Source organism: Ranitomeya imitator, chromosome 3 (assembly GCF_032444005.1).
Source record: "Ranitomeya imitator isolate aRanImi1 chromosome 3, aRanImi1.pri, whole genome shotgun sequence".
Classification (NCBI taxonomy): Eukaryota; Metazoa; Chordata; class Amphibia; order Anura; family Dendrobatidae; genus Ranitomeya; species Ranitomeya imitator.
This window is the reverse complement of record NC_091284.1, coordinates 226,937,879-226,964,971: the sequence shown is the minus strand read 5'-3', so window position 1 is coordinate 226,964,971 and position 27,093 is coordinate 226,937,879. Positions and strand designations below refer to the sequence as shown.

Here is a 27,093-nt window from a genome sequence, read left to right as displayed (position 1 = left end):
TCCCCCCCCCTTATACTTACCTGGCCTCCCGGGGACCGTCCGTCTTCTTTCCTGGGCGCCGCCATCTTCCAAAATGGCGGGCGCATGTGCAGTGCGCCCGCCAAATCTGCCGGCCGGCAGATTCGTTCCAGAGTGAATTTTGATCACTGAGATAGATTATATCTCAGTGATCAAAATAAAAAAAAAAAAGTAAATGACCCCCCCCCCTTTGTCACCCCCATAGGTAGGGACAATAAAAAAAATATTTTTTATTTTTTTTCCACTAAGGTTGGGGTAAGAACTAGGGTTAGGGTTAGGGGTAGGGTTAGGGGTAGGGTTAGGGTTAGGGGTAGGGTTAGGGGTAGGGGTAGGGTTAGGGGTAGGGTTAGGGTTAGGGTTAGGGCTAGGGCTAGGGGTAGGGTTAGGGTTAGGGCTAGGGTTAGGGTTTCGGTATGTGCACACGTATTCTGTTCCTCTGCGGATTTTTCCGCTGCGGATTTGATAAATCCGCAGTGCTAAACCGCTGCGGATTTATGGCGGATTTACCATGTTTTTTCTGCGCATTTCACTGCGGTTTTACAACAGCGATTTTCTATTTGAGCAGTTGTAAAACCGCTGCGGAATCCGCAGAAAGAAATGACATGCTGCGGAATGTAAACCACTCCGTTTCCGTGCAGTTTTTCTGCAGCATGTGTACAGCGATTTTTGTTTCCCGTAGGTTTACATTGAACTGTAAACTCATGGGAAACTGCTGCGGATCCGCAGCGTTTTCCGCAGCGTGTGCACATACCTTTAGAATTAGGCTATGTGCACACGGTGCGGATTGGCCGCTGCGGATCCGCAGCAGAGCTCCATCAGGTTTACAGTACCATGTAAACATATGGAAAGCCAAATCCGCTGTGCCCATGGTGCGGAAAATACCGCACGGGAACGCTGCGTTGTATTTTCCGCAGCATGTCAATTCTTTGTGCGGATTCCGCAGCGTTTTACACCTGTTCCTCAATAGGAATCCACAGGTGAAATCCGAACAAAAAACACTGGAAATCCGCGGTAAATCCGCAGGTAAAACGCAGTGCCTTTTACCCGCGGATTTTTCAAAAATGGTGCTGAAAAATCTCATACGAATCCGCAACGTTGGCACATAGCCTTAGGGCTAGGGTTGGGTTGGAATTAGGGTTGTGGTTAGGGTTAGGGGTGTGTTGGGGTTACGGGTGTGTTGGGGTTAGGGTTGTGATTAGGGTTACGGCTACAGTTGGGATAAGGGTTAGGGGTGTGTTGGGGTTAGTGTTGGAGTTAGAATTGAGGGGTTTCCACTGTTTAGGCACATCAGGGGGTCTCCAAACGCAACATGGCGCCACCATTAATTCCAGCCAATCTTGTATTCAAAAAGTCAAATGGTGCTCCCTCACTTCCGAGCCCCGACGTGCACCCAAACAGTGGTTTACCCCCACATATGGGGTACCAGCATACTCAGGACAAACTGCGCAACAATTACTGGGGTCCAATTTCTCCTGTTACCCTTGTGAAAATAAAGAAATGCTTGCTAAAACATCATTTTTGAGGAAAGAAAAATGATTTTTTATTTTCACGGCTCTGCGTTGTAAACGTCTGTGAAGCACTTGGGGGTTCAAAGTGCTCACCACATATCTAGATAAGTTCCTTGGGGGGTCTAGTTTCTAAAATGGGGTCACTTGTGGGGGGTTTCTACTGTTTAGGCACACCAGGGGCTCTGCAAACGCAATGTGACGCCCGCAGACCATTCCATCAAAGTCTGCATTTCAAAAGTCACTACTTCCCTTCTGAGCCCCGACGTGTGCCCAAACAGTGGTTTACCCCCACACATGGGGTATCGGCGTACTCAGGAGAAACTGGACAACAACTTTTGGGGTCCAATTTCTCCTGTAACCCTTGGGAAAATAAAAAATTCTGGGCTAAATAATTATTTTTGAGGAAAGAAAACGTATTTATTATTTTCACGGCTCTGCATTATAAACTTCTATGAAGCACTTGGGGGTTCAAAGTGCTCACCACACATCTAGATAAGTTCCTTTCGGGGTCTAGTTTCTAAAATGGGGTCACTTGTGGGGGGTTTCTACTGTTTAGGCACATCAGGGGCTCTGCAAACGCAACGTGACGCCCGCAGAGCATTCCATCAAAGTCTGCATTTCAAAACGTCACTACTTCAATTCCGAGCCCCGGCATGTGCCCAAACAGTAGTTTACCCCCACATATGGGGTATCACCGTACTCAGGAGAAACTGGACAACAAATATTGGGGTCAAATTTCTCCTGTTACCCTTGGGAAAATTAAAAAATTCTGGGCTAAATAATTATTTTTGAGGAAAGAAAATGTATTTATTATTTTCACGGCTCTGCATTATAAACTTCTATGAAGCACTTGGGGGTTCAAAGTGCTCACCACACATCTAGATAAGTTCCTTTCGGGGTCTAGTTTCCAAAATGGGGTCACTTGTGGGGGGTTTCTACTGTTAAGCCACATCAGGGGCTCTGCAAACGCAACGTGACGCCCACAGAGCATTCCATCAAAGTCTGCATTTCAAAATGTCACTACTTCACTTCCGAGCCCCGGCATGTGCCCAAACAGTGGTTTACCCCCACATATGGGGTATCAGCGTACTCAGGAGAAACTGGACAACTTTTGGGGTCAAATTTCTCCTGTTACCCTTTGTAAAATAAAAAATTGCAGGCTAAAAGATCATTTTTGAGAAAATAATTTTTTATTTTTATTTTCATGGCTCTGCGTTATAAACTTCTGTGAAGCACTTGGGGGTTCAAAGTCCTCACCACACATCTAGATTAGTTCCTTTGGGGGTCTAGTTTCCAAAATGGGGTCATTTCTGGGGGATCTCCAATGTTTAGGCACACAGGGGCTCTCCAAACGTGACATGGTGTCCGCTAATGATTGGAGCTAAATTTCCATTTAAAAAGCCAAATGGCGTGCCATCCCTTTCCGAGCCCTGCCGTGCGTCCAAACAGTGGTTTACCCCCACATATGGGGTATCAGCGTACTCAGGACAAACTGGACAACAATATTTGGGGTCCAATTTCTCCTATTATCCTTGGCAAAATAGGAGATTCCAGGCTAAAAAATCATTTTTGAGGAAAGAAAAATTATTTTTTATTTTCATGGCTCTGCGTTATAAACTTCTGTGAAGCACCTGGGGGTTTAAAGTGCTCAATATGCATCTAGATAAGTTCCTTGGGGGGTCTAGTTTCCAAAATGGGGTCACTTGTGGGGGAGCTCCAATGCATAGGCACACAGGGGCTCTCCAAACGCGACATGGTGTCCGCTAACAATTGGAGCTAATTTTCCATTCAAAAAGTCAAAAGGCGCGCCTTCCCTTCCGAGCCCTGCCGTGTGCCCAAACAGTGGTTTACCCCCACATATGAGGTATCGGCGTACTCGGGAGAAATTGCCCAACAAATTTTATGATCCATTTTATCCTACTGCCCATGTGAAAATGAAAAAATTGAGGCGAAAAGAATTTTTTTGTGAAAAAAAAGTACTGTTTCATTTTTACAGATCAATTTGTGAAGCACCTGAGGGTTTAAAGTGCTCACTAGGCATCTAAATAAGTTCATTGGGGGGTCTAGTTTCCAAAATGGGGTCACTTGTGGGGGAGCGCCAATGTTTAGGCACACAGGAGCTCTCCAAACGCGACATGGTGTCCGCTAACGATGGAAATAATTTTTCATTCAAAAAGTCAAATGGCGCTCCTTCCCTTCCGAGCCTTACCATGTGCCCAAACAGTGGTTTACCCCCACATATGAGGTATCGGCGTACTCAGGAGAAATTGCCCAACACATTTTAGGATCCATTTTATCCTGTTGCCCATGTGAAAATGAAAAAATTGAGGCTAAAAGAATTTTTTTGTGAAAAAAAAGTACTTTTTCATTTTTACGGATCAATTTGTGAAGCACCTGGGGGTTCAAAGTGCTCACTATGCATCTAGATAAGTTCCTTGGGGCGTCTAGTTTCCAAAATGGGGTCACTTGTGGGGGAGCTCCAATTTTTAGGCACACGGGGGCTCTCCAAACGTGACATGGTGTCCGCTAAAGAGTGGAGCCCATTTTTGATTCAAAAAGTCAAATGGCGCTCCTTCCCTTCCAAGCCCTGCCGTGCGCCCAAACAGTGGTTTACCCCCACATATGAGGTATCAGCGTACTCAGGACAAATTGCACAACAACTTTCGTGGTTCAGTTTCTCCTTTTACCATTGGGAAAATAAAAAAATTGTTGCTAAAAGATAATTTTTGTGACTAAAAAGTTAAATGTTCATTTTTTCCTTCCATGTTGCTTCTGCTGCTGTGAAGCACCTGAAGGGTTAATAAACTTCTTGAATGTGGTTTTGAGTACCTAGAGGGGTGCAGTTTTTAGAATGGTGTCACTTTTGGGTATTTTCAGCCATATAGACCCCTCAAACTGACTTCAAATGTGAGGTGGTCCCTAAAAAAAATGGTTTTGTAAATTTCGTTGTAAAAATGACAAATCGCTGGTCAAATTTTAACCCTTATAACTTCCTAACAAAAAAAAATTTTGTTTCCAAAATTGTGCTGATGTAAAGTAAACATGTGGGAAATGTTATTTATTAACTATTTTGTGTCACATATCTCTCTGGTTTAACAGAATAAACATTCAAAATGTGAAAATTGCGAAATTTTCAAAATTTTCGCCAAATTTCCGTTTTTATCACAAATAAACGCAGAATTTATTGCCCTAAATTTACCACTAACATGAAGCCCAATATGTCACAAAAAAACAATCTCAGAACCGCTAGGATCCGTTGAAGCGTTCCTGAGTTATTACCTCATAAAGGGACACTGGTCAGAATTGCAAAAAACGGCAAGGTCTTTAAGGTCAAAATAGGCTGGGTCGTGAAGGGGTTAATGTTGATGATTATGGCTTACAGCCAATGAAAACCCAAAAGTCATTATCTCAGTAAATTAGAATACTTTATAACACCAGCTTGAAAAGTTATTTTAAAATCCGAAATGTTGGCCTACTAAAATGTATGTTCAGTTAATGTGCTCAATACTTGTTCGGGGCTCCTTTTGCATCAATTACTTGTAGATTGTGAGCCTTCGCGGGCAGGGTCCTCTCTCCTCCTGTACCAGTTATGACTTGTATTGTTTAAGATTATTGTACTTGTTTTTATTATGTATAGCCCTCCTTACATGTAAAGCGCTATGGAATAAATGGCGCTATAACAATAAATAATAATAATTACTGCATCAATGTAGCGTGGCATGGAGGTGATCAGCCTGTGGCACTGCTGAGGTGTTATCAAAGCCCAGGTTGCTTTGATAGCAGCCTTCAGCTCATCTGCATTATTGGGTCTGGTGTCTCTTATCTTCCTCTTGACAATACCCCATAGATACTCTAAGGCAGGGGTCCCCAACTCCAGTCCTCAAGGCCCACCAACAGGTCATGTTTTCAGGATTTCCTTTGCATTGCACAGGTGATGCAATTATTACCTGGGCAAGATTAAGGAAATCCTGAAAACATGACATGTTTGTGGGCCTTGAGGACTGGAGTTGGGGACCCCTGCTCTAAGGGGTTAAGGTCAGGCGAGTTTGCTGGCCAATCAAGCACAGTGATACTGTTGTTTTTAAACCAGGGATTCGTACTTTTGGCAGTATGGCAGGTGCCAAGTCCTGCTGGAGAATTAAATTTCCATCTCCAAAAAACTTGTCGGCAGAGGGCTGCACTGACTTTGGTCTTGATAGAACACAGTGGACCTACACCAGCAGATGGCATGGCTCCCCAAACCATCACCGATTGTGGAAACTTCACACTACTGTATACCTCAAGCAGCTTGGATTGTGGCCTCTCCACTCTTCCTCCAGACTCTGGGACCTTGATTTCCAAACGAAATGCAAAATTTACTTTCATCTGAAAACAACACCTTGGACCACTGAGCAACAGTCCAGTCCAGTCCAGTTCTTTTTCTCCTTGGCCCATGTAAGATTCTTCTGGCGTTGTCTATTGGTCATGAGTGGCTTGACACAAGGAATGCGATGCTTGTAGCCCATGTCCTGATATGTCTGTGTGTGGTGGTTCTTGAAGCATTGACTCCAGCAGCAGTCCACTCCTTGTGAATCTCCCCCAATTTTTTAATGGCCTTTTCTTAACAGTCATTTCAAGGCTGCCGTTATCCCAGTTGCTTGTGCACCATTTTCTATCACACTTTTTCCTTCCACTCAACTTTCCATTAATATGCTTGGATACAGCATTCTGTGAACAGCCAGCTTCTTTAGCAATGACCTTTTGTGGCTTACTCTCCTTGTGGAGTGTGTCGATGACTGCCTTCTGGATATCTGTGAAGTCAGCAGTCTTCCCCGTGATTGTGGAGTCTACTGAAACAGACTAAAGGTACTGTCACACTAGACGATATCGCTAGCGATCCGTGACGTTGCAGCGTCCTCGCTAGCGATATCGTCCAGTGTGACAGGCAGCAGCGATCAGGCCCCTGCTGGGAGATCGCTGGTCGGGGAAGAAAGTCCAGAACTTTATTTCGTCGCTGGACTCCCCGTAGACATCGCTGAATCGGCGTGTGTGACACGCTGGTAACCAGGGTAAACATCGGGTAACTAAGCGCAGGGCCGCGCTTAGTAACCCGATGTTTACCCTGGTTACCATCCTAAAAGTAAAAAAACAAACACTACATACTTACCTACCGCTGTCTGTCCTCCAGCGCTGTGCTCTGCTCTCCTCCTGCTCTGGCTGTGAGCGTCGGTCAGCCGGAAAGCAGAGCGGTGACGTCATCGCTCTGCTTTCTGGCTGCCCGGTGCTCACAGCCAGACCAGAGAAGCAGAGCGCCGAGGACAGACAGCGGAAGGTAAGTATGTAGCGTTTGTTTTTTTACTTTTTAGGATGGTAACCAGGGTAAACATCGGGTTGCTAAGCGCGGCCCTGCGCTTAGTTACCCGATGTTTACCCTGGTTACCGGGGACCTCGGGATCGTTGGTCGCTGGAGAGTTGTCTGTGTGACAGCTCTCCAGCGACCAAACAGCGACGCTGCAGCGATCCGGATCGTTGTCGGTATCGCTGCAGCGTCGCTATGTGTGACGGTACCTTAAGGGACATTTTTAAACGTTAGTAATCCTTTGCAGGTGTTTTTTTTAATTATTCAAATTTACTGAGATAATAACTTTTGGGTGGTCATTGGCTGCAAGCCATAATCATCAACATTAACAGAAATAAACACATGACATAGATCACTCTATTTGTAATGACTCTATATAATACATGAGTTTCACTTTTTGAATTGAAGAACTGAAATAAATTAACTTTTTGATGACTTAGATATGGGCTCCGACACTCAGCATGCATCTTTCCCTGCACATGACGACTGATTTACTCAGCTGTCATGTGCCTTTAACAGTCGTGTGCGGACAAAAGCAAAAACTTTTTTTGTACAAATGTCAGAATATTTTTCTACCTCTTGAATAAAAAATAAACTATTCATGTTTGGTATTTGTGTACTCGAACTGACCTGGAAAATCTTATTGCCAGATCAGTTTTACTGTATAGGGAACATGGTAAATTAAAAAAAAATTGAGAATTGCACTCTTTTGCAATTTCACCGCACTTGGAATTTTTTCCCCGTATTCCAGTGCACTACTGTATATGGCAAAATCAATGGTGTCATGCAAAAGACCAACTTGTCCTTCAAAAAACAAGCCGTCACACAGCTATATTGATGGAAATATAAAAAAGTTATTGCTCTTGGAGGAAAGGAAGGAAGAAACGAAAATGAAAAATGGCCCAGGGATTACAGACCTATTTGGGCAATGCAGAAATGGTTAGAGACAGTAGCCTAGCTACTGGGAGCAGAGAGTGTGGCCACCCGGCCCCGAGCTCTGAGGGGCCCACCCAGGGCTACGTTACTTTTAAATGTATCAGGGTAGCACACTAATTGTTAAAATCTGCAGCAGAGCAGGGAAACACCACAGATAGAGGTGATGGTGAGCGGATCCCCCATAACACCCATCACTATACCAGCTATGAGGAATGCTCCACTGACTGAGGTAGCTGAGCTGACCCCGGGATGTGCTGTACAGATGGGGACTGTGTGTGCTGATGGGGCTTGGGAGCCGACCCTGAAGGCAGTACTATTCTGCAAGACTGCATTGACAACCCTAACTGTCCAGGTGGATGACCTGAAGGGGGAGGTTGCCTCTTTTCGCTCAGCTATGCATAAAATGGAGGGGAGAGTTGAACTGTTGGAGGAACGTGTGGGAGGTGCGGAAGATCAGATTGCTGAGCTGGCAAAGAGAGAGAAAAAATATGTCCAGCGCATTGCGGAGTTGGAGCTTAAAACTGATGATTTGGAGAATCATTTGCGCAGGAGCAACTTGAGAATTATTGGGGTGCCCGAAAAGGCGGAAGGAAATAACCCCACTGATTTTATCGAGACATGGCTGAAAACTAAGGTTGGAGGGGACAGTCTCACTAAACTATTTGCGGTTGAAAGAGCTCACCGGGTGCCGACCAGACCTCTGCCCCCTGGCTCCGCCCCACGGACCTTTCTAGCCAAAATCCTGAATTACAGAGACCGGGACATTCTGCTAAGAAGGGCCAGGAATATGGAGGAATTAACTATTGATGGCAACCGAATATCTATATACCCTGATTATTCTACAATTGTACAGAAGCTCAGGATGAAGTTCGGAGAGGTTAAAAGACGCTTACATGAACTGGGTTTGGCCTATTCTATGCTGTATCCGGCTAAATTACGTGTGGTGGCCATGGAAAGGGTCCACTTTTTTCAAAATCCTGAGGAAGTGTCACATTGGCTGGATCTGAATGCAAAACGTATCGGAGCAGAAAAGACCCGCTGAGGAGGATCAGACGTGGACATCTGGCTATTGTGCTAGTTTGGGGGAAAATTGAGTAGATGGTTTACTGTGATATATTATCAGAGGAATCTGAGATGTGGTTCATGTGAGCTAAGGTTGTGTTCGGCGGCGCAACTGTTTATATATTCTGTTTCTAAAGAGCGGGGGGAGGAACGACTGAAGGATAGTGGAAAATCTACTGGTGGTTGGTATCGGCTTTTGAGCCACTGCTGGGATTGCGATAGTGCTTTCCCCCTTCTCATACAGAGAGGGAGTAGGAGATTATACGTTGATTGTTATAACGTTTTGGGGGAGGAAGTTATTGAGGGAAGGGAAGGGTAAGGTTAGGGTTTATTTTATAATAATGAGGGTTTTGGGAGGAGTTTGGGGTTGGCGGGCCCAGTTTAGGGGGGTAAGGGAGACCAATGGAAGGAAGAGGAGATGTTTTACTATTATGCAAAAAGATGGGAGGTAGAGTAAAAATTTTGAGCTGGAACATCAGGGGTTTATCGAATGATACAAAACGAAAGGCTATTTTGCAGTATATTTTGAAACAGAGACCCTCGCTGGTATGCCTTCAAAAAACTCATTTAGTTAAGGAAAAAACGGGTATATTGCATAAAAGATGGGTGATGAAGTCTTATCATGCGACATTCTCGGCCTATGCTAGAGGAGTGTCAATACTTGTGCATACAAGCGTACCATTCGAGGAGGTAGAGGTGGTAATAGATAGTGATGGACAGTATGTATTCCTGTTGTGTAAGATATTCGCTAGACTGATGTGTGTTGTGTCAGTGTATATTCCTCCACCATACTCGGGGAAGAAACTACAGGAAATCCTAAATATATCTGGCAGGTGGGGAGGAGTTCCATTGCTCATAATAGGAGATGTTAACAATATTATTAATGATCACTGGGATAAGGGGCAGCATGCTATGTTGAGGAAGGAGGGGAATGTGACAGCGTTCGGTAGTTATTTGAAAGAAGTGGCATGGAAAGACTTATGGAGAATTCGTAATACGGATACATACTGTTTCTCCTGTTATTCAGCGACATATGGATATCTATCTCATATTGATATGGCCCTGGGTAATGAAGGAATGGATAGGTTGGTGCAGGAGGTGGAATATATGCCTAGAGTAGTGTCGGATCACAGTCCATTGGTAGTAACACTGCAAATTGAAGGTCTTGGGGAGATGGCTAAATTGGGTTGGAAGATTAACCCCTTCTGGGTACTTCTTGACATGGGAAAGATCGGGCAAGAGATAAAGGAATTCTTTAAATTTAATGATGGTAGTGCAGCGAAACGTGGTTTGGGATACCATGAAGGCTTATTTGAGGGGGATATTATCTAAAGAGATATCTAGACATAAAACACAAACAAAGGAATCTGACAAAGTGATATTGGAGGAATTGAGGGCAGCGGAGGCTGCATTGAGTAATTTGCGCTCACAGGACACCATGAATCATATGAAGATGGCTCAGGAGGAGGTAAACAAATTACACTTACGCAAAGCTGAGAGGGCGAGAGCTTTCCAAAGAGAGGCCTTTTACGCGGAAGGAGAGACGGTGGGTCACCTTCTCTCAGTGGTGGCGTCCGCGCAGCGGGATTCGACACATGTACATGCCCTAGAATTAGAGAATGGTAGTATTGCAACACAGGGGGCCCAAATCTTGGAAGGATTTAAGGGATTTTATAGCAAATTATATTCTTCACATACAGGGCAGAGAGAAGGAGAAATTGACAGATTTCTAGATGAGGCAAATTTACCTAGACTAGAAGCTGAGGATAGAGATTAGTTAGGCCGCTTACGGTGGAAGAGCTGGAGGGTGCCTTGAGGTCCATGGCGGGGGGGGGGGGAAGGCTCCGGGGGCTGACGGCATCCCTGTTGAAATCTATGGTGCCCTTACTGAGGAGTTGCTGACCAGGTTGTTGGGGGTCTTTGAGGAGTCACTGGAGAGGGGAATATTACCTGCTTCTTACTTGTGGTCGGTGCTGATTCGCTGTGCGTTTGCGCCAGTTTTTGTATCGTTGAGGCTTTCAACTGTTTCGTGGTACACGGCAGGGGTGTCCGTTGTCTCCGTTGCTGTTTGCCCTAGCGGTGGAGCCTCTGGCGGCGGCTATTAGAAGGTCGCAGACAGTAAAGGGGTTTGTGTATGGGAAAATGGAAGAAAAAGTTGCTCTGTATGCCGACGACATCTTGCTTTTTCTTGAGGGTCCTGGGGAACCCTTAAGAAATGTAATATCACTAATTGAAGGATTCGGGCAAATTTCAGGGTTGATTATCAACTGGGATAAATCAAGTGTTTTACAGGTGGATAGAGAAGTGGATTGTACGAGGGAGGTGGAAGAAAGTACAAAATTAAAGGTGGTTTCACAATTTAAATATCTAGGGATCCAGGTGTCTCTCCCCTTAATGAAATTTGAGGAGCTTAATCTTGAGCCACTAATAACCAAATTACGCGCCAAAATCTTAGCTTGGAATAAGTTGCATTTGTCGGTGGTGGGTAGAGTAAATCTCCTCAAGATGGTTGTGATGCCACAGGTTTTATATATTTTACATAATTCCCCGGTATGGATCCCACGGACCAGATTCCGTAGACTAAGATCATTATTTGGAGAGTTGGTGTGGGGTGGGAAGAGTCCGAGAATTAGGCAGGAGATACTGCAGAGACCTAAAGATGAAGGGGGACTTGCCCTGCCTAATCCCTGGTTATATTTTTTGTCTGCACAGAGCCAGCATCTTAGGGGATGGGGGACAGGGCTCGAGAAAGGTCAGGGTCATAGCAGTCTGGAATATATTATTGGCGTATGGCCCTTATGCCGGGGTCTAGAAGCAGGACTATTTAAGAAATTGGGAACTTGTCTCCACACCATAAATTTAATTCATAAGGTGTGGCAAACGCTTAAACGAATAAGGGGGGTTGGGAGATTCACAGAGTTTTCACCTATTTGGGATAACCCCTCTTTTCAAGAATTCAATCATATGGAAGGAATGGGAGAGTGGAGGGAAAAAGGCATTGGGTTGATAGGTCAGTTGATTCATAATGGGAGTCTTAAATCTTTTGATATGCTGCAGCAGGAATTTCGGTTCCCAGGGTTAAAGTTGTATCAATACAGACGGGTTCAGCACGCATTTCAGGCACAAAAAAGGAGAGGGCCTAGAATGATTCAGAAGGATCTAATGTTGGACTTTATACTAAATAACAATGGAACAAAGGGGGCAATATCTGAAGTATATGGTGATTTGCTACACACCTTTCTAATAGATTACCCTATTGGGGCCAGAGGGAAGTGGGAGGCTGAATTGGGGGAAATAGACGATGATAGGTGGGAATCTATCTTAGAGTACGTACCCAGGTTGTCGATGAGTGAACCTGGGAGCTTGTCACAACTGTATGTGATAAATAGGGCCTATAGGACACCTGACATGTTATTTAAAGCTGGGTTGAGAGCTGATTCTGGGTGCCCTAGATGTTCCCAGTCTCAGGCGGGTATACTGCACATGATATGGCTTTGTCCCAGACTATTTACGTACTGGGTTGTGGTGCTGAACCAGATCGGGGTGATTTATGGGTGTTCGATCCCCAGGGATCCGGTGGTTTGTATACTTGGGTATGTGGAGGAAATCCTGGCAGACGAAACTCCCAAAATGGCAATTGCTAGATTATTGTTCATTGCAAGAAAGGTGATTGCAAGGTACTGGATTAGGGAGGAACCTCCTACCAAACGAGAGTTTATTGCACAAGCGAATCATACTGTCCAGCTCGAAAGAAGTATATATAATAAGAGGAATAGAATGGTTTTTTTTTCAAAAGCTGTGGCAGGCATGGCTGGACGGGAATAATTGAGGGAGTGTGGTAAAACGATGCTAATGGTATAATATGTACAGTTAGGTCCATATATATTTGGACAAAGACAACATTTTTCTAATTTCAGTTACAGACATTACCACAATGAATTTTAAACAAAACAATTTAGATGCAGTTGAAGTTCAGACTCTTGGCTTTCATTTGAGGGTATCCACATTAAAATTGGATGAAGGGTTTAGGATTTTCAGCTCCTTAACATGTGCCACCCTGTTTTTAAAGGGACCATAAGTAATTGGACAATTGACTCCAAGGCTATTTCATGGACAGGTGTGGGCAATCCCTTCATTATATCATTCTCAATTAAGCAGATAAAAGGCCTGGAGTTGATTTGAGGTGTGGTTCTTGCATTTGGAAGGTTTTGCTGTGAAGTAAACATGCGGTCAAAGGAGCTCTCCATACAGGTGAAACAAGCCATCCTTAAGCTGCAAAAACAGAAAAAAAAACATCCGAGAAATTGCTACAATATTAGGAGTGGCAAAATCTACAGTTTGGTACATCCTGAGAAAGAAAGAAAGCACTGGTGAACTCATTAATGCAAAAAGACCTGGGCGCCCACGGAAGACAACAGTGGTGGATGATCGCAGAATGATCTCCATAGTGAAGAGAAACCCCTTCACAACAGCCAACCAAATGACCAACACTCTCCAGGAGGTAGGTGTATCAATATCCAAATCTACCATAAAGAGAAGACTGCATGAAAGTAAATACAGAGGGTTCACTGCACGGTGCAAGCCACTCATAAGCATCAAGAATAGAAAGGCTAGACTGGACTTTGCTAAAAAACATCTAAAAATGCCAGCACAGTTCTGGATGAACATTCTTTGGACAGATGAAACCAAGATCAACCTCTACCAGAATGATGGAAAGAGAAAAGTATGGCGAAGGCGTGGTACAGCTCTTGATCCAAAGCATACCACATTATCTGTAAAACACGGCGGAGGCAGTGTGATGGCTTGGGCATGCATGGCTGCCAGTGGCACTGGGTCACTAGTGTTTATTGATGATGTGACACAGGACAGAAGCAGCTGAATGAGTTCTGAGGTATTCAGAGCCATACTGCGTGCTCAGATCCAGCCAAATGCAGCAAAACGGATTGGTCGTCATTTCATACTACAGATGGACAATGACCCAAAACGTAAAGCCAAAGCAACCCAGGAGTTTGTTAAAGCAAAGAAGTGGAATATTCTTGAATGGCCAAGTCAGTCACCTGATCTCAACCCAATTGAGCATGCATTTCACTTGTTAAAGACTAAACTTCAGACAGAAAGGCCCACAAACAAAGAGCAACTGAAAACCACCGCAGTGAAGGCCTGGCAGAGCATCAAAAAGGAGGAAACACAGCGTCTGGTGATGTCCATGAGTTCAAGACTTCAGGCAGTCATTGCCAACAAAGGGTTTTCAACCAAGTACTAAAAATGAACATTTTAGTTAAAATTATTGAATCTGTCCAATTACTTTTGGTCCCTTTAAAAACAGGGTGGCACATGTTAAGGAGCTGAAACTCCTAAACCCTTCATCCAATTTTAATGTGGATACCCTCAAATGAAAGCTGAAAGACTGAACTTCAACTGTATCTGAATTGTTTTGTCTAAAATTCATTGTGGTAATATCTATAACCAAAATTAGAAAAATGTTGTCTCTGTCCAAATATATATGGACCTAACTGTATGTAATGTTTATTCTCTTCTTTCCAAGAGTATTGTATGGTTGGAGTTGGTCTTCAGAGGGGAGGGGGGGTTGTTTCTTGTTAAATCAAAACACAAATGTACAGTGTTATTTCAGTGGATACTATTGTCTTTCTTATGCACAATAAAAAATATCTGATTAAAAAAAAGAGCAGGGAAACACGATTTCCCAACACTGCCGAGTGGCAGCTATGGGGCCTGTGAGCCAGGGGAAGCCTGGTGCTAGCACCAACACCGGGCTCCCTCCCCCCTGCAAGTTCAATTGTATCGGCATCTGCCCATTTCTGCCCGTACTGACATGATCACACAGGTAATTACTCCTTACGCTACCATCTAGTCTTATTAAGCAACTTGTGCCTTCTTTGCCTGTGTGCTGTATTGCCACCACGGCATTTATCCACACAGCACTGTGGCTTTTTGGCGCAATTTTGGACATCTTACATTTGGCAGATTTGTAACTTTTCTTACTTTCACGTACATTGTACGTTCAGTCCTCTTGTGGTATCACGGATACCCTGTTTGCTTATATGCACTTGCACTTTATTGCCACTTTGCTTCTTATTTATGTAGCTTACCTGTTTTATTATGATTTTTTAAGGCACATGCCATGACTACATTCTATTATGTATACATTTGTTGTACTGACACACATGAATTTTCTCCAGTACTAAGTACTTGTTCATGATCTCTGTAAATTACATGATTTAGTGTTATTCATAATTGATTCATTATAATACACCTTCCAAGTACTACTGTCGATCACATATGGGTTGTTCCTTTGGTCTGTTGTGTTTATGGCAGATATGCACTTCGTATTGTCATTATCATGATACTATCCTCTGCTTCCTTGTTTTGTCTTAATAAATTATGTTTTTTGTACTATATACATGTATTGTCTTTTAGTCTTTCACGTATTGGACCGTACAGTTCGTTTTTTTCTTTTGTTTCAATTTGATTCTTACTGGTCTGCCATTCACTTTACAAGCAGGTATTGGGTTATCCTTGTTGTGCATTATTATTGGACATCTACCATTCCCATACGTGATGGCTGCTTGTTTAGTGTGTAATCTTTTCAAAATAGCTAAAAGTAGTGACGGAGGAGGGAGTGTTAGCTGACATTTCCTCCCCCATCATTTTTCCTCGGCGTCCAACGTGTCAGAGCGATGAAGTCACTACATGGCGTCCTGTATGCTGAGATGTGCGAAGCTTCAGAAGACAAGCTGCGGAGATAGGAGCAGCGGAGGAACTAGGAGTATTGTATATTATTATTTTTAGAACATTGTGATGGCCATTTAACTGCATCGATGACTATAGGATGCAGTATAATGTATGGGCTATGGTATGCAATACACTGTATGGAGGACTATGGGATGCTTATATTGTATGGACTATGGGGTGTTTTATAATGTATGGATAATTATGGGGTGCATTACACTGTATGGACTATGGGGTGAAATATACTATACAGAGGACTATGGGGGGGCGTTATACTGTATGGATAACTGTGGGGTGTATTTTACTGTATGGATAACTATGGGGTACATTATACTATATGGGCTATGGGATGCATTATAATGTATAGGCTATAGGGTGTATTATACTGTATAGGCTATGGGGTGCATTATATTGTATGGACTATGGAGATGCATAATACTGTATGGACTTTGGGATACATTATACTGTATAGACTATGGGATACTTTATACTGTATGGGCTATGGGGTGCATTATACTGTATGGACTTTGGGATACATTATACTGTATAGACTATGGGGTGCATTATACTGTATGGACTATGGGGGTGCATTACAATGTATGAGCTATGGGGGTACATTATACTTTATGGGCCATGGGGTGCATTATACTGTGTGGACTATATTGTGCATTATACTGTATGGAGGACTATGTGGGAGCTATTGTAATATTTGGAGGCTAATGTCGGAGCCATTAAACTGTATGCAAGCAATTATACAGTGTGAAGGTTTGCATGGGGCCCATCCTACCATGTGGAGGGCTGTATGGGGGCCATTATACAGTGTGGAGAGGTGTGGGGCCATTATATTGTATGTAGGCCCATTATACTGCATGGAGGGGGCAGTTGAGGTGGGGTAAAGTAGGATCATCATACTGTGCGTGTAGAGGATACTGTGGAGGAATTCACTGTGGAGGTACCTTAGTGTTTGTGGGGCACTTTTGTTGACATCATACTTTACGAGTGAGGGCATACAATACCAAACAGTAGGTGCAGTAATAGGGACACATACGGCAGCAGTGGCTCAGCAGTGGGGTATCAGTAGGATGAGATAGTTGTGCAGGTTGGGAATAGATGGGGACAGTGCAGGAAATGTGAGATGTGATACGTGTCGTTGTTGTATTCTCTGCAGTCGAGTCCTGGCTGGAAGACGTTGTCATGTCTGTCTGGACCAGATGGAAAAGACTGGAAAAATGAACGACTCCACCAGAAAGAACATCAGCTGTAAGTCAACTTCAATGACTGTACTGTAATCTCTTATATGCTTTGCAGCACTGGTATCTACAGCTATATGGTCACCATATGGCGGTAATATCAGTGTTGTTCTTTGCATAGAGATTTTTATTAATACCAAGTCTGTCATCTGCTGATGTTCTCTTACATCCACTATTAGGGTGCGCCACCATATATGTAATTAGGGGTACATGATTAGAGGCCCACTTCAGAAGTTTTGCCCTTGAACCAAACCCCTAGATACATCTCTGGTTAGAGGTAACTAAACCAGTGTTCTCAGGAGGGGCTGATTCACAAAATTACAAACTGTGGCTTCCAATTGCAGTAGCAACAATCCAACAATGTGCAAAAATGTGCTCATGAAAAATAGTACATAATAAATTGTTTGACCGCACCCAATTTCCAGGAACAGATTTGTAATGTACAGGAGCAAGTAGGGAATCTGAAGGTTAAAGCTGGTCTATACATTGCCTAAACATCCCCGCCGATCATGCCCCATGTGTTTCTTCCTCCCCTACAAGGGCAGTGCCCAAGTATACATCTGCCGCTAATGTTATACAGTACCCCAAATAACGTCACAACGCAGGACTCTCAATTCCTGCCGCAGTGGTCCTGGTGACCATGGTTCTAATCTTTTCCAGTACATCCTCTGATGAATCCTCATCATAGAGAAAGGTTTCTTGGGATTTGCCTGTTTTTAAGTTATCTGACGTTTATTTTGTACTTTAACTTTTTATTTACAAAAATCTATTTAACTCTTAGTTTTCAAAAGCTAGATCTGACAACCCTGAATTATATATGCTAAATACCATTTGCATGTCATTAATGAGCTTTCAAACAGTAGGTGTGTAACAACTCTGCTGGCATCACGGCATGGCCTCCCATCTCTCACACTATCTTACCCACTGCTCCAGGCCAAGATGTGGCTTGTTTCTTGCCAGCTCCATATTCTATTCCTCTGCTCTCTGCATGCTTCCTGGCTGTGTGCATAGGGGGGTGGCGCCTGAACTCTCTGGTTCTTATAGGAATCAGGTGCACCTGTCTAATCTGTTCCTGACCAATTACCAAGAGGCCTCCAGTATTTAGTGCAGCTCCACCCAGTGGACTGGGCTTGTGCAATCTGTTAGCTCAGTTTGTGCTTAGGTTCTGAGTTTGCCAGGCCTTGCTCTGTGTTACTCCCTCTCTAGAGGCTTTTTTCCTTACCTTGATCTTGTTTTCCATCCTCCAGGAGGCAGAATATCCTGGTCCTTGTCTTGTTCCATTGCCTTGTCTGTACTTAGTCTTATCTCGGTCTCCTTGTCTGTGGCTTCCTTCCCTGTTGTCTTCCCTTGTGTTCTCAGTCTGCTTATGCTCTGCACTCTTGCGGCTCTGCACCGTTGTGGCTTTACCTCTGCTCTGCACTCCTGTGGTTCTGCTCCATTCTACTCTGCTTAGCTTCTGCTGCTGCAGTAATCTCTTGCTGTAGCTCCTCTCCGCAATCCTTGCGGTTCTGCTCTGCTTTGCTGCTGCAGAAACCTCTTGCTGCAGCTCCTCTCCACATTCCTTGTGGCTTCACTCTGCTTAGCTTCTGCAGAAATATCTTGCTGCAGCTCCTCTCTGCATTCCTTGTGGTTCTGCTCTGCTTATGTTGCTATGCTATCTCTTGCTGCTCTTCCGCTCCTATCAGCAGCCTTGCACTTCTCTTCCTGTGTGAACAGGTCCCAACCTGTTCCTTCACACTTCTTTCCTTTCTGCTTGTTTCCTTACCTGCACCTCCAGTGTGAACAGGTCCCTACCTGTTCCTTCATACACCATGCCTGCCAGCCCTGTGTTCTCTGCCAGCCCTGTCTCAGCCGTGCCAGCCTACTCGTCTGAGTTTCAGCCGTGCTCTTCTGCCAGTCCTGCCTGATGCCTGCACCTGTCCTAGTGTTCCTGTTCTCCAAGTGGGATCAGGAGCCACAGCCAGACACCACCCTGGAGTAGCACCTGGCAGCTGCCTGCTGCATACGCCTGACCTCACCATCAGAGGCTCCAGTGAAAACTCAGGCAGCTGTCAGTCACACCCCTTCAAGGGTAGTCTGGTTTTTGTGGCACAGTGGGGCCACAAACCCCCCTGAGCTCACGCCCACCAGTCAGGGGTTGAGCGTGACAAGGTGTAAGCCATGTGGGGTTTATCTTTTGTCATTTATACTTGTTACCTGTAGGAATGCAATTTGTCATCTGATTAAAATAACATCAATTTAAACAGCTCACATTTATCATTATCACTAGCTGACAATAGCTGCTCCCAGTCAATGTACTGAAGTGCAGCCATCAACCTGGAGAAATTTAACTTTTAAAATTGAAGGGAGCCTGTCACCAGAAAAAAACCACTGTTAAGGCCTCTTTCACGATTCATTCTTTTTGGTTTTGTTCAAATCTGTAGTTTTGTGAAAAAAACGGATCCAACAAATGTTGCTGCTGGATCCGTTATTTTCTTATAGACTTGTATTAGTGACGGATTATGGTGGATGGCCTTCCGTTTCATCCGTAGTAAATTCTATGTCTGTCGGGTGGAGACAACGCACATGGAAAGGTTTTCGGTGTACGTCGTAAAATTGCCCAGCGACGGATCCAGTGCTGTCCGTTGTTGTCTATAATAGAAGCCAATGGATGCAGGATCCATCGCCAACCGTCAAAAAACGGAATCCAGGGACGGATTATGTCTTTTGAAATTGAGCATGCCTGGAAGGATTTCCATTCAGTGGAAAATTTCTCTAATTCTGTTTCTTAAAATTCTAGCTGTAAGTACTTCATCGGATCCATCAAAAATACGGATCCAGTGCATCAGTTTTTTACAATCAGCACAGGATCCGTCATTTCAAGACTTTGACGAATTGTGACTGATTCTAAAAAACGGATGTGTGAAAGAGGCCTAACCTGCAGATGTGATGGGGTTGATAGCGTTACTAACCTGCTGTTGGAAGGTCTATATACCAAAAAATAACTTCACTTTGTAATTCCACCCACAAAATTTTAACTTCCCCCAAATCTTTCACATCGTCCTAACATACATACTCATCCTTTTTCGAATTTGACCTGTCTTTCTGTAAGAGTCCAACCTTGTCTCAGCAACACCAACTACATCAATGTGTTCCTCCAGTACCAAGGCCTCAAGTTCTCTCATTTTGCATACTAGACTCTTGCCATTTGTGATAATTTTTCTTTCTAGAATTCATATTCAGAAATGATATTTCTTGCAACTTTGTGGGCAGATTTGTTTTCACGATTTGCAACACATGGATTTGTCCACTTCTCTACTCTCCAATGTAATCCAACTCCTCTCTATCCTTTTTATTTTCTGCTAAGGCCTCTTTCACACTTCCGTCTTTCTTTTTCCATCACAATGCGTCGTTTTGTGAAAAAAAAATTGGTCCAGCAAATGTTTCTGCTGCATCCAATTTTTTTTCTCAAAGACTTGTATTAGCGGCAAATTGTGACGGATGGCCTTCTGTTTCATGCGTCGTGTGCTGGATCCGTCGTAAAATTGCTGTCCGTCGGGTGGAGATAATGCACATAGATACTTTTTTGTGTACGTCGGAAAATCGCTCAGCGATGTATCTCGCGCTGTCCGTCGTTGGCTATAATAGAAGCTTATGGACGCAGGATCCGCCACTGTCAAAAGCAGGAATCCAGCGACGGATGCCGTCTATTGAAACTGAGCATGCGCGGAAGAATTTCCAGTCAGGGAAATTCTCTCTCTTTTTACTATTGATGCTGCCTATGCATCATCAATAGATCAATAGTAAAAAGATATAATGTTAAAAATATTACCGCTACGCCATCACAGGTCATTGTCTCGCAAGGCATCACTGGGAACGAGAGCATCGGGAAAGGCTGCGGGGGACACCGGAAGGTAAGAAAGATTTTTTTTAAAATTATTTTTAACCTGGGTGGTGTTGTGTATGCGTTTTCGCAGCGGAAAAACGCAGCGAAGATGGATACACATGTGCACATAGCCTCGACGGATCCGTCAAAAAAAGACCCAGTGCACCCGTTTTTTACAATCTGCACAGGATCCGTCTTTTCAACATTTTGACGGATTGTGACTGATTGTAAAAAACAGAAGTGTGACAGAGGCCTTAGTCTGCCATCCATCATTCCTAGCTTAAATACTCTCCAACCCCTGCTAGAAATTAACAGTATAGTAAGGTCCAGTCATGAAGAGCACATCCGCTTCTTGGCATATGTTTTCATGTTATATATTATACAAAGTGCTATGGACTTGAGAAGCCAATTTAAGCCAATTTGGTATGTTTTTTTTTTTTTATCTTTCTCTTACAGTATATTTATGACATTTCCCCTAAGATTTATTGTTGCAGCACCTGTTTTTCCACCCCCACCTCTGTCAAAACACTTTTACAATTGCAATCTCATTTAGTAATTGTGACTTTTTTTATTTTAAGATTCTGATAATTTTGTATAATTAAATATGATTTTTCCCAAAATTTTACATATTCTTTGTAACTAACCAATCTGTCTCGATGAAGCTCCTAAAAGAATTAAACTCTATTATATGTGTGCCTATTTGATGTGTGTCACAGTCCAGAACTTAATCCAATTGAGAATCTGTGATCAGACTTGAACATTGCTGTTCAGCCAGAGGAAACCATCTAAGGCTACTTTCACACTAGCGTCGGCCCGTCGCAGTGCATCGGGCCGACGCACCATGTGACAACGCAGCACAACGGGAGCAGCGGATGCATTATTACAACGCATCCGCTGCCCCATTGTGAGTTGCGGGGAGGAGGGGGCGGAGTTCCGGCCGCGCATGCGCGGTTGGAAATGGCAGACACGACACACAAAAACGTTGCAAGCAACGTTTTTTTGTTCTGATGGTCCGCCACAACATGACGCAACCGTCGCATGACGGTTGCGACGTGTGGAAATGCGTAGCAAATGTTAGTCTATGGGGAAAAAACGCATCCTGCAGACAACTTTGCAGGATGCGTTTTTTCTCCAAAACGACGCATTGCGACGTGCGTCGTACGACGCTAGTGTGAAAGTAGCCTAACTTGACGGAGCTGGAGCAGTTTGACCTTGACGAATGGGCAAAAATCTCAGCAGTCAGATGTGGAAAGCTCAGAGACTTATCCGAAGTAACTTGCAGCTGTAAATGGCACAAAAGGAGGCTTTACAAAGTACTGGCTTGAGGAGGGTGAACAGTTAGTACAAAATAACTGAAAACTTCAGTGTGCATAATTGTTGCTTGCTTCACAAAAAAACCCACCACCAAATTGTCAGTTACAGGCATGTTATTTACATGAAATGATGTAAATTCTAAAAAAAAAAAAAAACTGTGAAATTCCAGGTTGTGGGATAGCAAAACACAAAAATGCAAAGGTGGGTGAATAATTTCCCAAACCACTGTGTAAGGAGACAGAAGGGTTAGCAGTGGGAAGCATGGGAGAAATGTGTGAGAAGACTATTGAGGGTAATAGTGTGAGGAGACAGTATGGGGGGAGAAAAGTGTGAGTTGGCACAGAATAGAAATAGAGCAGTGTGGGGGGGGGGGGAAGTAGCATGGGGGGAACAGTGTAAAGGAGGAGACAGTAAGCCAAGGAGGAGACAGTAAGCCAAGGAGGGGACAGTAAGCCAAGGAGGGTGAGGGGGGGAATCGGAGTGTGATGAAGGTGCACAGTATAAAGACTGGATCCTTTGGGGGGTTTGGGGACAGAGTGTGGGAGGACAGTGTGAAGAGGGGGTCCAGTATGGAAATGAGAGGGCAGTGTGGCGGATATGTACCATAAGAGGGACAGTGTGTGGGTCACACGGTGACTAGCTTTTCTTCCTGCTTCTCTCAGTTTTCCATTGAATATTGAGAGGATTAGGAAGAGTAGCTTGTCGGCACATGACTGAGTGTGCAAATCGCATATGTGCTTGAATTGGGGAGCACCAAAATGAAGTCTTTTCCTGGGTGCCTGAAAACCTAGATACACTTCTGGTCTGGTGGAGGTTGTAGTCTGCTTTAAAGATCCCATCGTCCAGAAAACAAGCAGATGCTTCATGCTCCAAATGTGGTGCTTCAGGCTAAACACATAGGCCTGTTATGTTCCCAGATATGCGAGTGCCCATGCGTAATAGACACCTGTGCTAACAGATCCAAACACTAGAGGTGGAAAGAGAGCGTCAGTCCGATGCCGTAAGTGCCATTTCATTTGGCCATGTCGGCACCCTGATGTATAAGTGCGTGCACACAAGGAACAATATGATGTCTTGTGTTCTGGGTACGAACACAAGTCTAGAGGATTCCAAGTTGGAAAGCAAGTTCTCATAACTACACATGCCTCAAAACGCTATTAACCTGCAGATATAGTGCTAATCTGAAGGTTGATAGCATTACAATGCTGTCTGACTTACTGAACGTACAGCTTTCATTCATAGAAGCGCGCGTAGGGCAGCTACAGTCAACGTTCATTACACAGTAAGGCTGCCGTCACACTAGCAGTATTTGGTCAGTATTTTACATCAGTATTTGTAAGCCAAAACCAGGAGTAGAACAAATAGGAAACGTATAACAGAAACATATGCACCACTTCTGCATTTATCACCCACTCCTGGTTTTGGCTTAGAAATACTGATGTAAAATACTGACCAAATACTGCTAGTGTGACGGCAGCCTAAGCGACGAAGCACACCCAGGCACTTTTAACACTCATGGTGCATGTGTGCAGTGAGCTGTCAAAATGCTGGGGCGAGCTTACAGCTGCGGCTCGCAATGCGATGAGTGATGACTGTTAGCCTCTATGGATGCAGCTTCTGATTGAAAGCTGAGAACAATAAAGTTAGTCTTCTCCAGGTAGCTGTGCTTTCTGCAAAGCGGCCAGAATGAATCGCTATTGACCTGCAGATCAGCTTCATATTTGTGGGTCAATAGCGTTTAGGGACATGATAGGTTATTAGACTCCTCTATAAGGCTAGGTTCACACTACGTTAGTGCAGTCCGTTCAACATATCCGTTAAACGGACTGCACTAACGCAAGTGCCGGCGCTTGCACAGCACTAGCGCAGATGGAGCTTTTGCTAGCTCCATCTGCGCTAGCGGCGCGCTAGCAGTGACGGACCCGGAAACGCTGCAGGCGGCGTCTCGGGTCCGTCACTCAATGACGGCACATCGCTAGCGCACGCCCATTGTGGGCGTGCGCTAGCGATGCGCTTGCCATTGCTTGTAATGGCGGCGTTAACGGACTACGTTACACCGCGTTATGTTGCGGTGTAACGTAGTCCGTTAAACGGGTTCACACAACGCAGTGTGAACCCAGCCTTACCAGGTCTAGGGATTTGCTGCACAAGCTTGCATGTTCACATAAAATAACCATAACATAGCATGAGATAATCACTGTCACTTGTAGAACATATAGTATTCTATTCAGTCACTATTGATTTATTATTTATCCAGGGTGGATCGTTTTAAAGCATGCACATTGTAACATCTGTGACTGATAGAGCAGGTCACAATTTGGAGTGGATGTATAAACCTTATGGTCTCATTTCCTATTTATGGAAACCTTTCACAGAATAAGTCATTTGCACTTGTTTTATTAAAATTCCGACACCGCGTTTAAATGTGTAAATTTTATTTTCACACAGAGGCAAGAGAATGGCACACAAACCTTGCCTTGTGATAGCACTGTTACATGAATCAGTAGAAGGGACAAGGAAAAGATGAATATTATTTTTGTCCCAATGTTACCAAAATGCACAAATAAAAGGTCTCCACCTTGCCAGAGACAGTGAAATTCAAGATATGTACACATAACTTAAAAGGGGAAGACCTCTAAATATGTACATGTAATACTTTTGGTAAAAAATAGAATCTAAAACACGTGAAATAAAACAATTTTATACATGTGACGTGGAGTTGTCTATGTTGTTTTTGCAATTATTTGGCTATCTCAAAGTTTTCCTCCCTTTTCCATTTGTGCATTTGTTAATGCATTACAGTAAAGCTAGGAAAAAAAAAGATATCAAGAAACAACAAAACCCCACAAAATAAATCTCTAATATAGTCAAAAAAAGGCTGCTCAAAAATGACCACGTGTCTAGTCACAGTGGAAGCAGCCGCTGTACGCTGAGCCAATATTCCCCCTATAGAGTCACAGCAAACGGATAGGGATGAACACGACAATCTCCACTGTGGATAGGATGTAAGTACACTTTGACCTGCAATAAATAAATAAATATACAATATTCTTTTGAGTCAGGGATAAATAAATACATGAAATGCAATTTAATTTATGGGCCTCCCCATAAATACTGTACTCTAAGAGTTATAGCCAGGCTACGAAGTCATTAAGAGAACATAACCAGCTATGTCAGCTGTTTTGTGTTTGCAGGGAGGCCGAGGAGGATGCAGAATAACACTATTCTAGTTATTGCGTTACAATCGGAATACTTCTTCAAAATTAAATAAGCCTCCTCTTTCCTGTCTTCATGTAAACAGTTTACTGACGATGTTTGTAATGCTGGTTATTCAGCACCCACCCTCAAGTCAGCTCCTCTAAAATGAGGGAACCATAGAGGGGGAAAAAAAAAGTAAAGAAGGGTAAACCATCACCCCCCCCTTCCTTGCACTGACTAAAAGTCTATATCCTCTAGTGGTTCAGGTATATAGTTAAACCAGTGAACCTATATAAACTTTAAGCATCCAAGCTGAAGAAAGCTTACAACACATGACTCTCCTGCTAAGCATATCCAGCTTTGCTTTTCCAAGACACCAATAATTTGTCCTTGTTTCGCCATCCAATGCTTTGTCTCGGGCTCCATAGATTTCTATGTAGAATGATATAGAGCCTTGCACTTATTCATAGCCATCACTACTTCTACATCGCCGTGATGCCATACTTTTTCAGATGCATGTCTTGTCGCATACACTGCTACTCCATATCCATGTTGTGGCATATTTTCACAACCGTCATTCCATGTTCTGCGGAACTACAGCTTATACCTAAGCTCTTTTTCCAGTGACCCTTTCATTTTCATGTTGGGGTGTATAAGTGGCAAATAGCTGCCCAATGTAAAAAAAAAGAAAAAGAAAAGCTCTATATAGGTATATTAATATATGCATAAACAGATCCATCCGGATAAATGTGTATAGAAGGAACTGGGCATCATCTTCTGCCAAGGTCAGTCTACATCTCAGATGTATAGAGAGGAGACATTGATGCAGGATAGATAGATATTTATAAAGGGCGAGGAATCAACTGGGCAGGAGAACATGTTCCAGACAGTAAGTAACGCAGTCCCAGTGTCTCCACAGGGTGAGAAGGGAGAGTACAAAGAGGAGGGAGGACAAAAGGCGTACACGGGTTTTAACCAACGGAGTTATAAAACTGGCAGCTGTAGAAACAAAGACTAGCAGAACGGCCATGAGGGCTAGCAGCACGTTGATGAATTTGCCTAGCAAAGCCCGAGCATTGGCATTTTCCACACCTTCCAGCTGGACAACCTGTTGCTGCTGTTGCTGTAACTCCAGTTTAGTGATACGAGTGAGGCAAGACTCCACGGCTTCCTGAAATTACAGAAAAAAGGAAATAAGATGAAAATAGGCAAGGTGATTCTCCATTAAAAAATCCCAAAATGTAGCCAAAAGTTGTCTCATGCAATTCATATATACTCTATTACTGACCGAATACAGGGAGACATGCATCCAGTAGCTCAGCAATTACACTCTCACATTTAAGCATTTCCACTAGCATTTTCTTGTTAAAAATACTTAAAGTGGATCTGTCACCAGATTTCAGAAAACATTATGATGTTTGGTGAGCAGAAGTCCAGCGTGGGTGATATCCATAAAAAATAACTTTTTTCCATTTTCATTAAAAGCGCATAAGTCCAAAATCCATCTTTATATCCAGAGGCACAAAAACGGGTCATTCATACCAGTGACAGTCACAGGCTTAAAGTGCATTTAAAATCAGGTCTGAATGTAGGAGGAAAGACTTCCTTGTGGATCTTAGGCAGGGAATGGAAGATAGGGAATCGATTATGGGGTGTTGCACAAATAAATCCTAAGACAGTTTTTTATCCAGTGCTCCTATAGCAAAACCCTCAGAAACTAGATGTTTTAGTTTTTTTCTGGAATCTCGCATTGAATACGGAACAGTGTTTTGGGACAATTACTGCGTATTACGGTCGTAAACTTACGCTTAGTGTGACGTCGGCCTTATCTGTCCTTCACCCAAGCGTTTTTTG

The 27,093-nt window shown here is 43.6% G+C and overlaps 1 protein-coding gene and 1 long non-coding RNA gene across 3 annotated transcripts in view; one reads left to right on the top strand and one right to left on the bottom strand.

The window, feature by feature from the left end:
• Nucleotides 1-27,093, top strand: part of LOC138669603 (uncharacterized) — a 95,290-nt gene that overhangs the window by 1,187 nt on the left and 67,010 nt on the right. The gene's annotated exons all lie outside the window — the stretch shown is intronic.
• The window catches only part of TMCC2 (transmembrane and coiled-coil domain family 2), a 76,099-nt gene continuing 73,465 nt past the window's right edge, over nucleotides 24,460-27,093 (bottom strand). For both annotated transcript variants that reach the window (XM_069756211.1, XM_069756212.1), the window contains one exon: nucleotides 24,460-26,410. In XM_069756211.1, coding sequence (XP_069612312.1) covers nucleotides 26,099-26,410 — 312 coding nt within the window. In that variant the 3' untranslated portion in view covers nucleotides 24,460-26,098. The remainder of the gene's footprint in view (nucleotides 26,411-27,093) is intronic.